The sequence below is a fragment of the Atractosteus spatula genome, chromosome 23, assembly GCF_055471065.1.
Source record: "Atractosteus spatula isolate fAtrSpa1 chromosome 23, fAtrSpa1.hap1, whole genome shotgun sequence".
Classification (NCBI taxonomy): Eukaryota; Metazoa; Chordata; class Actinopteri; order Semionotiformes; family Lepisosteidae; genus Atractosteus; species Atractosteus spatula.
Window position 1 is genome coordinate 17,397,417 of NC_142728.1, and position 12,652 is coordinate 17,410,068.

Below are 12,652 nucleotides of genomic sequence, written 5' to 3' on the forward strand. Positions count from 1 at the left end.
TGTGAGCAGTGTCTCGGGCAGGGGGGGTGAGCGCAGAGCTCTGCTGTGAGCAGTGTCTCGGGCATCGGGGGTGTGGGGAGAAACCCCAGGCCCTGCTGGACGAAGAGCCTGGCTTGCGTGTTGCCAGGTTACTTCTGTGCCCAGTCAGGCTGGCTCAGAGGGCAGAGCAAGGGAGCTCTGCTGCTCTGTAAGAGATACTCTCTGCTCTCTGGTGCGGCTCCACTCTCAGGGACCCGCTGCACCATTCTCTGAGAATGTGTTTCTCATATTACAGCCACCCTGGGCATATTGGGACAAGCCTGGTTGCTGTTCTCTGGAACACTTCATCCCAGAGGACACAGGCACCCAGACAGCTGGAGGACTAACTCATCCAGGACTGCAGCTGCAGAACCCACATGACGTGTCCCGCAGGCAGGGTGTGTGTGGGACAGGGTGTGTGTTCTTGCTGGGTGGGGTGTGCACATTCACACCTTCACAAAGAAACAGGTGTGATCAGGGACAACAGGTAAATAAGCAAAATAGTATTATAAAACAGGAAATACAGAATGAACGTGTGCAAGAGCTCTTAAGGTCTTTTTGATTTGTGTGCGTGTGTGGTGTGTGTATGTGGTCAGTGGGGAGGCGGTCAGTGTGTATAGTTGTGCGGTGTGTGTGTATGTGGTCAGTGTGTACAGTTGTGTGGTGTGTGTACAGTATGTGGTCAGTGTGTATAGTTGTGCGGTGTGTGTGTATGTGGTCAGTGTGTACAGTTGTGTGGTGTGTGTACAGTATGTGGTCAGTGTGTATAGTTGTGCGGTGTGTGTACAGTATGTGGTCAGTGTGTACAGTTGTGTGGTGTGTGTGTGTATGTGGTCAGTGTGTATAGTTGTGCGGTGTGTGTGTATGTGGTCAGTGTGTACAGTTGTGTGGTGTGTGTGTATGTGGTCCGTGTGTATAGTTGTGTGGTGTGTGTGTATGTGGTCAGTGTGTACAGTTGTGTGGTGTGTGTACAGTATGTGGTCAGTGTGTACAGTTGTGTGGTGTGTGCGTCAGTGTGCAGGCCTGAGCCCAGGATCACGGCTCAGTGTCCAGCGTCACGCTGAGACCTGACTGCTGGGTACAGTCTGACCGGCTAGCTCTGTGCTGTGCGTGGAGCCCTCCTCACTCGAGCCGGTCACCTGTAGAGTCTCTCCTGCCCAGCAGCGCTCCCGGCGCCTCTTCCCATCCTGCTGACTGCAAGATCCCATCGGCTCCGGCTGCCAGCAGTCCCACACTCCGCACTCGGAAAGGGCCAGTGAAACACAGCAACAAGCAGCATATTCAGGCTCTCCAACTCCTCTAACAGCCCTCCCTCTGGTCTGCACTTTAAAACCAATTTTTGAAATGTGCATTATAAATTAAATTATTGTTATTATATCTAATTTTATTATAAGTAAAGGGATTTTTAAGATCTTAAGTATAGACAAAGAATGAGCACACCACTGACTGCTCTATGCAGTTCTACCTCCTCCCCCTTGTGGTGAAACATGTGAACTACATCTCGCCCAGTTTGTGCCGCAAACCGGCAGGGAGCGTTTTCACCACACGGCTGTGAGACAACTAGAGAATAGAGCGAGGAAATTAATCTGAAAAATTAACATGTTGGAAAAAAATGCATCACTGGACTGAAAAGCCTGTCACTGCTGAAAGGCTCCAGTCTTTAGTAGGAAAACAGCACTCTGAAATAAGAGCTATGTGGAGCCGTACCGAAACTCACCTGGAGGAACTGAGGGTCTCAGAAGCTGTTCGGGCCAGAGTTACACACGGTATTCAAAGGACATAGTAAGAAAAAAAGCTACAGACCAACAGCTGAAGTCGTGAATGTAAATGCAACGGGAAAAGTGGGTATCGTGTAAAATTTCAAATTTTCCTCTCAAACTGGTTTTCTTATTTGTTTTTATTTACAAACCAACCAATAAAGTTTTCATAGAGGGGAAAGAGGCGGGACCAGAGAGCGGAGGACACGCCCCCAGCCCCAACCCCACAGGCCCAGCCCACACCTATCCCATCACCCTCCAAAGCAGCTCATTAGAGAACTTCACCACCCAGCAGGGGACATCCTCAGCGAAGGAAGCTCCTGCACAGCTCTGCACCTGTAGCCTCCAACTCCTGAGCTACAAGACATCAGTATGAGGGCCAGTTCATTCTTCACATGCAGTTCAAGGATAAAGAAGCTCAACAACTCCTTTACTTTTTAGAGAGAATACACTTTGCAAACTCACTTGATTACCAAGATCAGGTAATTTACTGCTGTACGAGTGAGACCTCTCTTTGCACACACACTTTTACTGCCGAACAGGTGAACTGCAGCAGACCGATAGGTCAGCCAGCTGCCTGTTTAGCAGAGCAGCATGCAGGAGTGTCCTCTGTGCCGACCGATGACCACTGCGCGGCCACAGTTTCTCCTCGGGTCATGCCCTGGGACTGCTGAGTGCCAACTTGTAAACACATGAATCCGTTTCGGTTTCCGCTCCTGCTGGATCTGGCACCCTGGACCCCCATGCAGACACTAGGAGACTCCAGCAGCCCGGCCCGGCCCGGCCCAGCAGTGGCCCAGCTGACCGCTCTGTGGGCTCCGATCCGCTCCACACCTTCCAGCAGCTCGAGGACACAGGAGGCAGCCAAGCACAACTCGCAAACGGTCCAACAAAAACGAATATTACGTCAAGAATATACACCTAGGCGGGGGATGCCTTCTAACACAGAAAAAATAAATCCCTTAACGAATCTTATGAAGGATCATTTTGGCATCCCGGCAGGCAGGGAGGAGGAGGAAGCCTGTCGGAGATGGGGAGGGGTGCAGTTCAATAGCAGCAGAGCGTGGGCTGGACACTCTCGCACACTCGGAGACACACTCGCTCACACTCACTCGGACACTCTCGTGCACTAGGAGACACACTCAGACAATCTCGTACACTTACTCAAACTCAGATGCTCCCACACGCTCAGTCACTTATGTTATTGATTATTACCAGGTAACAAAGAGAAAAAAGAAAACACACATGACTGCAGAGCGGGGACCCCAGCACACAGGGGCTCCGTCTCGACACGCACTGTACAAGGTCAGCCGGACGTCGCGGCCGGAGTGGTCAAGGGTGTCAGATGAAGGTGGAGTCCAGCGCGCCCCCCTCCTGGCTGCTGCGAGCCCGCGCCTCGAAGAGCTGCTTGATCAGGGCGGACTTCTCCTGCTCCAGCTGAGTGATCCTCTCGCTCTTCTCTGTCACCTCCTGGGAGAGAGGGGCAGTCCGGGTCACACAGGGGTCACACAGACAGGGAGCCCTGCAGTCCCGAGCTTCCCAAGGACAGCTTCTATAGCAGTGGGACGCATGAGCTACCAGCATCAACGAGACGCCGTGCCGTACAAATACTTTGTAACGTCACCCCCTGGTGGCTGGAGTCAGTACTGCAGCGATGCTCACCTTGGTCAGCAGCCGGTTCTGATCCTTCAGCCTCTGTATCGCCTGCTGGGGGTGGGGCAGGTTAGGGGGGCCGTGCTGCGGGTTCGAGGAGCCAGAGGGCGCCAGCGTGCTTGGGGACAAGGAGAAGGGCTGCCAACAGTGAAGAAGTGGGAGAGAGAGAAAGGGTCAGAACAAAAATCCCCTTTTAAGTACTCTTTTACATTCTTATTATTTCTAATTAAGACACTGGAAGAACCTAAGAAACAATGGAAAATAGGAAAAATCAAATCTTCATAAAGACCATTACCAACCCAACACCTGTCTGACTGCAAACTGCAAAGACTGAAAAGCTCGTAGTTCACTAAGGGTTGGAAATCAAGTGGCTCTGGATGAAGGCTTCAGCGAACCGCGTTCAATACTGACCCCTGCTGGACAGGACAGGAGCTCGCCGAGACAGCGGGTCACCTCCTGCAGCCTGGGCAGCAGCACACTGAGGCGGCTCTGACCGGACTCCGCGAGGAAATCCTGAGGGAGAGAGACCAGGGGGCAAGAGTGAGTGCAGGGGCAGGGGGAGGGGCCAGGGCAGGGGGAGGGGGAGGAGTCAGGGGAGGAGGAGGGGCCAGGGGACAGAGGAGGGAGGAGCCTGACCGTGCTGTGGGCGCTCTGCCCTACGAGTCTCTGTCTCTCGGTCACGCTGTGGATCTGCTGCTGGTACCAGTCCCGGGCTCGCTCCAGCAGCTCCAGGCCCGCCAGCAGGGAGTCCTTCTCTTGCTCCAGCTCCTTCATCTGCTTCAGCTGGGAGACAGAGGGGAGAGATTACTGCTGGAGTTAAAACACCAGCTGAGGCCAGCGCAGATATGCTGGGGTAACCCTGAGGCAGTCTGCACTGCCCTAGACCCCTCTACACAACACACACCACAAATGGAGCACGCTCAAGCTGCTCCACCTGGGTTCTGCACATGTTGCAGGGCCTGGGACACAGAAGATTGCTCTAGTCCACTTTAAGACTGAACAACTCTATGATGGTTGGTGGAGCGCTCATTTTAATCTGGCAGGGCTGCGTGCTGCACTGTGCCTCGTCCCGCAGCCCTCTGGCCCAGCCGCGGAGATGCCAGAGGGATGCGGTCAGGGTGTCCAGGGATCAGCCGACGGACAATGGGGATTTGGAACACAGAGGTCAGAGCCAGGGCAGCGCTCGGCAGCACAGTCCTCACTCTCTAGATCCCCAGACCTCCGGATAAACCAGCCGGCAAACAAGGAAAAGAACATTCTCCCAGTCCCGGAATAACACAGACCTGTGTTTGATTTAGAACAACATGTCTCCTTTTAACAGTCACTGTGCCAACACCAGATCCCATTTAGCAAAAATGTTATTTAAGATATTTAAGAATTATTTTAAATATTGTAGTTGTTACTGTTAGCTGTGAGTGACGCACACGAGAATAACACTGTTGAGGCGTCCCGTTCAGCTGCACGCACACGCACACGCACACGCACACGCACACGCACACGCACACGCACTCAGCAGCTGGGATGAGGAGTGAGAGGCAGCCCCAGCCTCGTTTCCCAGTTCACGGCTTCACCGTCTCAACAGGCGAACAGAACCGGCCAGAGGTCAGCTTGCAGAGACGTGGCGTGACAGAGAGCGAGCACAGAAACCGCGGCGCGCTAGTCCTGGACACTCGAGCGCTCTCCCTGCCCCCAGGAACACCGCGGCTGCCAGATCCCATCACATCTCAGCTCTTAATTAACTCTCTCTCCCTCCCCGTCCTCTCCTCTCACTCTCGACCAATCTGTCCGCCTCCCCCCTGCTGCCACTCACCCACAGGAAGAACTGCAGGGCCTTGGTGCTGTAGAGGCTGCTGCTCAGGGGAATGAAGACAGTGGTGTATGCTGCCCACACAGCTGTCCAAGCGGGGCTGAGCCTGCCAGGCGAGACCCCTGCTTCCAGGCCCCTGGGTCCAGCTCTGCTGGTTACCATGACGACGGTAACCAGGGAAGAGGTGAATGAGGGGGAAAGAAAGACGCGGGGGGAGGGGGGGGTTGTGGAACTGGAGGGGGTCGCCTTGACGACAGAGCTCGACTGGAGACAGAGAGGAGCCACACACCACGCGCAGCAGAGAGACGCACACTGACCGGGACAGGGAGAGAGGACGACAGAGCCGGGGAGGGAGTGAGCACTCAGGCAGAGGGCGAGAGACGTGGGGGGAGGGGGAGGGGGAGTGAGGCAGGGGTACAGGGCAGGGCTGACTCCGCACTGTGCAGCTCTGAGCTGCATTGTGGGTATCAGCTGCAAGAGCAAGAGGGGTGACGGGCCAGAGAGAGAGGGGGGCGAGATGGACCAGGGTGAGTGGAGAGTCAGGGAACAGACAGAGAGACCGTGTCCAGGAGAGGGCAGGGCTTGTGGAAGGAGGGAGTAGGGGTACGTGGCACTTGTCCAGCTGTGGACAGGCCCGGCCTGCTGTACAGAGCTCACGCTCCTGCACTGGCGAGTCACAACGAGAGCCCAGACTTCCTCGCACGGCACAGCCACACGCACACCCACCCCGCGCACGTCAGGCCCGCTGGCGTACCATGCCATAATCCACGCCGCTGGTGATGGTGTGCCGCCGCTGCTCGTCGCGGCTCCGCCCATGCCGACGTGCTCCAGCCAATCCCGTCGCGGTCTCACTCTGTGACCGCGGCAACACCCCGCCCTCCACGCTGCCTGCGCAGGAAGAAGGAAGAGGGCGCAGTCAGTGGCTTTGCCCGGCCCACCTCACATGGGCACAGGGGCTGGGCAGGAGGGGCCTCCAGGAGGAACAGCTGAGTCACCAAACCAGCAGAGACTGGCTGAACAGAGCCTGAGCAAGGAGCTCTGCCGGTACACAGCATTACCACTAGAGGGAGCTAGCTGGCAATGGCCATCAGACAGCTCCAGCATCATTCCTGTAAAGACAGTACTCTGACACTGGGGAAAAACAGCTTATTTTGAAAGGGAGATCTAGAAAAACAGCAGAAATGAACTGCAAAATTAAAAGAACTGGAAATTCTGCTGACACTAGATGTGTAAAACCCTAAGTTACTGGACTATAAAAACAGGGGGATTCTGTATCCAAAAGAGTCAAGGGTACTGTGAGACAGAGGACAGCAGTGTGGTCTGGTGGTAAGAGCAGAGGGGCTGGAAAAGAGTATCTGAGAGGCGGTGCCGTGAGCTGAGGGAGCTGTGCTGTAGTCTGGGAACACTCAGCGGGGATCAATCACGCACCTGAGCAGTACGGTAGTCTAGCTCACCCTCTGCTGGCTGCCTCTACCAGCTGCGCCCTCAGATAGGCCATCAAAGGCCTCACCAGGCTGTTCAAGTTTATTAATTGGCAGCTCCACAGTTCACACAGCCCGAGGGGCTTATTGCTTTGTAAACAGCAAGGGGTCCTTAAACACACAGCCTGCTGCTGGGACACACACTGCAGCCCCTCTGCACACACGCACACTCACGCTGCTCGGACACACACTGCACACCACACACACCGCAGCCCCTCCACACGCACACTGCTCAGACACACACACACTGCAGCCCCTCCGCACGCACACACACCACACACACTGCAGCCCCTCTGCACGCACACACACGCACACACACTGCAGCCCCTCTGCACACACACACACGCACACACACCGCAGCCCCTCTGCACACGCACACTCACGCTGCTCGGACACACACACCGCAGCCCCTCCACACGCACACTGCTCAGACACACACACACCGCAGCCCCTCCGCACGCACACACACCACACACACCGCAGCCCCTCCGCACGCACACACACCACACACACCGCAGCCCCTCCGCACGCACACACACCACACACACCGCAGCCCCTCCGCACGCACACACACCACACACACTGCAGCCCCTCCGCACGCACACACACACGCACACTGCTCAGACACACACAATGAGCACAGCCCCACCGCACGCAAGCACACACAGCGCACACACGCCGACACACACGCTGCGGCCCCTCCACACACATGACTACACACACTCACGCTGCACTGTCAGGCTGACTGCTATCATTTTTGCTGGATGAGTCCGGTCTTGGAACAGCGCCTGTATTAATGAGGAGCGATTGGGGATCTGAGGGCTCAGTGCTGTTCCCCTGAGCAGGTACCTCCCTCGCACTGCTCCAGCACAGCCTGAGCAGCACAAATCAGCGCCAAATGAAAATCTTCTGGGAGAAAAGCAGCAGCATCAAAGGGCTGTCATGATGGCTGATTACTGTAATGAACCGCAAAATGTAATCAATCGAAAAAACACAGCTTTACTAATTATTCGGGTGGCTTGTACTTGCAGGGGTCTGGGGGGGGGCATCACAAAACTTTCTGAAGCCGCACAAGATGAGCACCCCTCACCTGCACGCGCCCACCTGGACAACCGGGAGGACAGCGACCCCGGATGTTCCCAGAAACTCTGGTTTGCGCCCCAGCTCTGTGGACCTGCTCCGGCAGGACAGCCTTCAGAGCGCCGAGCAACTCGCCCCACATCCCAGCCCTCCGCGTGTCCCCACACGCCCCCGTCACAGCACAGCAGGGCTCCCCCCGCAGGCCAGGAGAGAGCGCTCTCGAGCAAGACACCGATACCGCCGTGGTCAGACAATTTCAACACAGGATGTCCCCTCCCCTGCAGTGTACTCCTGACCTCCGACAGCTCCTGGCGCCCCAGGGGACACCCCGAGTGCCGAGCTCTGCTCTTGGCTTGCTGTGCCCCACATCACCCCAGGATGTTCCCCAACCTCCCTGCGCCCCGCCTTGCCGGTCAGACGTCAAGCTGGGCATTAGTACCACTGGTCTCCACCCGGCGCCGTGGCTGTGACTGATGACCGTCACCCACAGCTCAGTGTGCAGCCGCCGGGCCCGCCGGGCCAGAACCTCCCAGGCTGCCTGCACCCCCTGTGGAAATGAGTCTCGGCAGAGTCCGGAGGAGCGAATACTGAGGGAGCGGGAGGCGATGGGCGACAGGAGCTCAGACTGTGCGTCTGTGGGACAGGCTCTGCAGTGTAACAGGGCATCACATCATCCCAGCGACATCCTCTGTCTCCGCGGCCCCCCTCCCAAACACCGCAGAGCAGCGGGCGGACAGAGCTGTCAGGAGCATCCCAGCGCTGAGCGGCGATGGCGGCGTGTACCCTGGAGCTCACACGGGCCCTCCGGACCGGAGCTGGGCGCAGAGAGCTCACACGGGCCCTCCGGACCGGAGCTGGGCGCAGAGAGCTCACACGGGCCCTCCGGAACCGCAGCTGGGCGCAGAGAGCTCACACGGGCCCTCCGGACCGGAGCTGGGCGCAGAGAGCTCACACGGGCCCTCCGGACCGGAGCTGGGCGCAGAGAGCTCACACGGGCCCTCCGGAACCGCAGCTGGGCGCAGAGAGCTCACACGGGCCCTCCGGAACCGCAGCTGGGCGCAGAGAGCTCACACGGGCCCTCCGGACCGCAGCTGGGCGCAGAGAGCTCACACGGGCCTTCCGGACCGGAGCTGGGCGCAGAGAGCTCACACGGGCCCTCCAGACCGCAGCTGGGCGCAGAGAGCTCACACGGGCCCTCCGGAACCGCAGCTGGGCGCAGAGAGCTCACACGGGCCCTCCGGAACCGCAGCTGGGCGCAGAGAGCTCACACAGGCCCTCTGGACCGGAGCTGGGCGCAGAGAGCTCACACGGGCCCTCCGGAACCGCAGCTGGGCGCAGAGAGCTCACACGGGCCCTCCGGAACCGCAGCCGGGCGGCGGTACTGGGCGGACCGCAACGTGACTGTGCCCAGCTCTGCCAGCGTGGGCAAGTGAGGGGGCACGAAGGAGCAGGGTGTGCTGTGCACACGGACTGTGTGCGTGTAAGTGTGTGAGTGATGTGTGCATGCAGCATGTGCATGTGTGTGCAGTGTGTAAGAGTGTGGTATGTGTGTGTGCAGTGTGTAAGAGTGTGGTATGTGTGTGTGCAGTGTCGCACAGCGTCTCTGCTTTGGCAGCAGCACTGATCCTTCTGGCCTGCCAGCCCTGTTAATAACCCCTCTATCCTCTTACCGCGGAGCCCCGGCTCTCGGGACACTCCAGCGTCGGGGGGCAGCGCTGCCAGGAGGGCACCAGGACTGCGGCCGGGGCACTGACCCTCACAGCCAGGCTGTCCCCTATCTGAAGCAGGACCGCGAGCACAGCTGTCTGCACCCTGTCAAGTCACAGCACAGTACTCTTACCTTTCTGAAGCTGGGGGGACTCCAGCGCCAGGGACTCGATGGACCTGACCCGGTTCTGCTGCTGGTGGAGCTGCTGCTTGCTGGCTCTGCCGGTCTCCGGGCGGTACGGTCCGCTCTCGGGCAGAACCGGTATCCTTTCTAGGCTCCGTCCCGTCTTCTCGTGCGCCCCCTTTCCATACCGGACCGGCCCCCCCGGGGCGGCCGCCGTGGAGGCGGGGTAGCCCGGCAGGTCTTTGGGGGGCGCGCAGGTCGGGGGGTACACGCCATGCGGGTCTTTGGGGTGTCTGGGCCGGCCGGGCTGCGTGTTGACCCCGTTACTGGGCGCCAGAGGACGAGCTTTCCCCGGCGGCGGCGCGTTGTCGGCGCCCCGGCAGCTCGGCTGCGAGAGCGGGTGGCCGGGCTGGAGTTTGGGGGGAGGCTGCTGGGCGCCGGGCTGGGGCCGGAGGGAGTCGGCGTCAGGGCTGAGCAGGGAGAAGCGCAGTCCGGCCACGAAGCGTTCGAAAGTCAGGCAGCCGTGCGGCGGGGCGACCCGGCGGAGGCACTCCAGCACGCCGCCGGGCAGCTCCCGGGTGTCGGCGCCCTGCCAGCGGCTCTCGATCTCCGAGACGTGCACGTACCCCCGCCGGTCGTCGTCCAGGATGTCGAACAAGGTCCTCAGGCTCTGCAGGAAGGCTCTGGGCAGCCCGTCCGTGGAGAAGCCGGGCTCTGCGGGCTGCATGGCGAGGCTGCCCGGTCCTCCGGCGCCGCCGAGCCGAGAGCACGCCGCCACCGGGCCCGTCAGCTTGCAGGTGCTGTCGGCTGCGGTCAGCGCCATGAAGCAGCCCGGCGCGTCAGGGATGGTCCGGTCCGGTCCAGTCCGGTCCCGTACAGAGGAAGCCGAGGAGATTATCACTGCCTCTTCACGGCAGCTTTCTAAAACTACACGCAATGCTAACTCGAGCACACGGAGTTGGAAGAAACCCCTACCCACCTTTTATTTTCAGTTGCAAAGTTCCGTGTCCTATTTCTTTCTCAGTAGCCAGGAAGACAGACCCGCCTCTGCCTCTCTCTCCGGCTGCAGGGACGAACCCGGACTCTTTTTTTGAAGCAGGACCGCCCTGATGACGTCGCCGCTGCCGTCACGCGCCCGGCCCCGGATTGGTCGCCGGCGGAGAGCGGCGCACGCGGATTGGCGGAAGCGGAAAGTAAACAGCGGTTTGATTTTTGGGGGTTTCGCTCTTCCCCCCCGGGTTTGAAAGCGGCCCTTGTTGCTCCCCTTCTCCACAGGCAGAGCAGTTTGTGCAGGAGGCAGGAGAGGGGGGCTGGGGTCGCGGGTTCTGCCCAGGGGGCAGTTCGGCTGCAGTGCAGCTCCCTAATAGATCCACTTTCCCGAGTGGGTCTGCCGGGTCTTGGTCTTCAGTAAATTTGGACCCCGAGATGTGTGATTAATCCCCGCCAGCACTTCAAATTCTGCTGCCCGGTATTGCACGACACACACTGGGGCAGGACAGTCCGAAAACAGGGACCAGCATCGCAGAGGAGCAAGAGTCAGTCAGACTCGCGTTTTTTTTATCCGTGGGTGTTTTATTTTTTTGCATTTAAATTACCCGTAATCTGGATTTTAAAGAGAAGGACTGGTACTGGAGGCTCTTACATATTGAAGAATCTATTATCAATTAAACGAAGAACACAAGGTTTTAGGCTGTTTACTTACCCATTGCTTTTAATTAATAATAATAATAATTGCTTACACTTACACTTACATATCACTTTCCTGGACACTCCAGTCAAAGCACTTAACAGGTAATGGGGATCCCCTCCACCCCACCAGCGTGCAGCCCCAGCTGGATGATGCGCCAGTCCGCTCCCCACACACCAGCTCTCAGTGGGGAGGAGAGCAGAACGCAGGCAGAGCTGCAGGTGGAGGGCCTGCTCTCTGATCCCCATCGGCAGGGTCAGGGCTCACAGTGCTCTCCAGAGCTTTCAAAGCCACTCTCCCACAGGAGATAGCCCTGCACTCAGGGACACATTTTACAGATTGTTTCTCTCTAATCTGCTCTAATGCAAACCTTTCTGGTGGCTTTCATCTCTCTCCCTCCCACGCGCTCCCTCCCTCCGACTGTATTCCCCTTCTCCCCTCTTCCTGCCAGTCACCCGGGGTCTGTATCTCCTCCTGAGCGACAGGAGTCATCTGTCGTTCTCTCCTGAGCAACAGGAGTGATCTGTTGTTTTCTCCTCCTGAGCGACAGGAGTGATCTGTCGTTCTCTCCTCCCAAGAGGAGGAGTGATCTGTCGTTCTCTCCTGAGCGACAGGAACGATCTGTCGCTCTCTCCTCCTGAGCGATAGGAGTGATCTGTCGTTCCCTCCCGAGAGGAGGAGTGATCTGACAGCTCCCGGGGGGACAGACAGCAGATCTCAGTCAGCGCTCGGTGGTGGGGAGCTCTGGGACAGCAGGGTGGGCTCCAGCACTCAAGAGCAGGAACTGGCTCCGAGACGCAAGGTGTGCTCAGCTGGCTGTCGGCAGGCTGCAGTGAGTGCCCGCAGCGCCCACGGCGCCAGCACCGCGAGAGGGGAAAACCACTGCCCTGGCCTGGCACGGCGTCCAGCGTGCGGATCAGGAGGAGGGAGGCTGGGCTGCTCAAGCTCTTCTCAGCGGGGCTGAGGGGGACTTTGGTCTCTGCTGTCCCAGTGGGATAAGGGGGAGGTGGGCTGAAGAGCCAGGGACACTGAAAGGCTCTTTTGTTTTCCTCTGCAAGCCACTTTGTTGCTGAGCAGAATTCAGGAAACGGTGCTACAGAACAGTTCCATGAGCCCGGATTTCTCGGAGCAATTCCTCCACAGAAATCCCCCCCCACCCCCGGCCAAAAGGGCTGAAGATCATGGCTGATTCATGGTGTGTTGGGGCCAAATGTTGGAGCTCGGGTGGGAATGGAGGCTCAGTGCACACCTGCTCCGGTTAATTGATTAATTGGTTCACTGACCTAATGAGCTGGTGGACTGCAGCTGTGCTTGCTGTCTCCCTGTGGACCCTGGCCT

General features: G+C 58.4%; 1 protein-coding gene across 1 annotated transcript; it reads right to left on the bottom strand.

The window, feature by feature from the left end:
- Positions 1–1,906: 1,906 nt before the first annotated feature.
- On the bottom strand, positions 1,907–10,692 carry sapcd2 (suppressor APC domain containing 2). Its single transcript, XM_088904637.1, has 6 exons — positions 9,637–10,692; positions 5,990–6,123; positions 4,065–4,211; positions 3,840–3,941; positions 3,438–3,566; positions 1,907–3,245 (listed from the first exon to the last, which is right to left on the bottom strand). The coding sequence occupies exons 1-6, from the start codon at positions 10,448–10,450 to the stop codon at positions 3,117–3,119; spliced, it is 1,455 nt and encodes a 484-aa protein (XP_088760763.1). The 5' UTR covers positions 10,451–10,692; the 3' UTR covers positions 1,907–3,116.
- Between the last annotated feature and the right edge of the window lie 1,960 nt (positions 10,693–12,652).

Bases quoted from the DNA above. Each gene is read 5' to 3' on its own strand.
- sapcd2 (XM_088904637.1), bottom strand. From the start codon at position 10,450: ATGGCGCTGACCGCAGCCGACAGCACCTGCAAGCTGACGGGCCCGGTG. The intron at 6,124-9,636 runs GTAAGAGTACTG...CTTCCTGCGCAG, and splicing joins GTCCCCCCAGCTTCAGAAAG to GCAGCGTGGAGGGCGGGGTG. The intron at 3,246-3,437 runs GTGAGCATCGCT...CCTCTCTCCCAG, and splicing joins AGAACCGGCTGCTGACCAAG to GAGGTGACAGAGAAGAGCGA.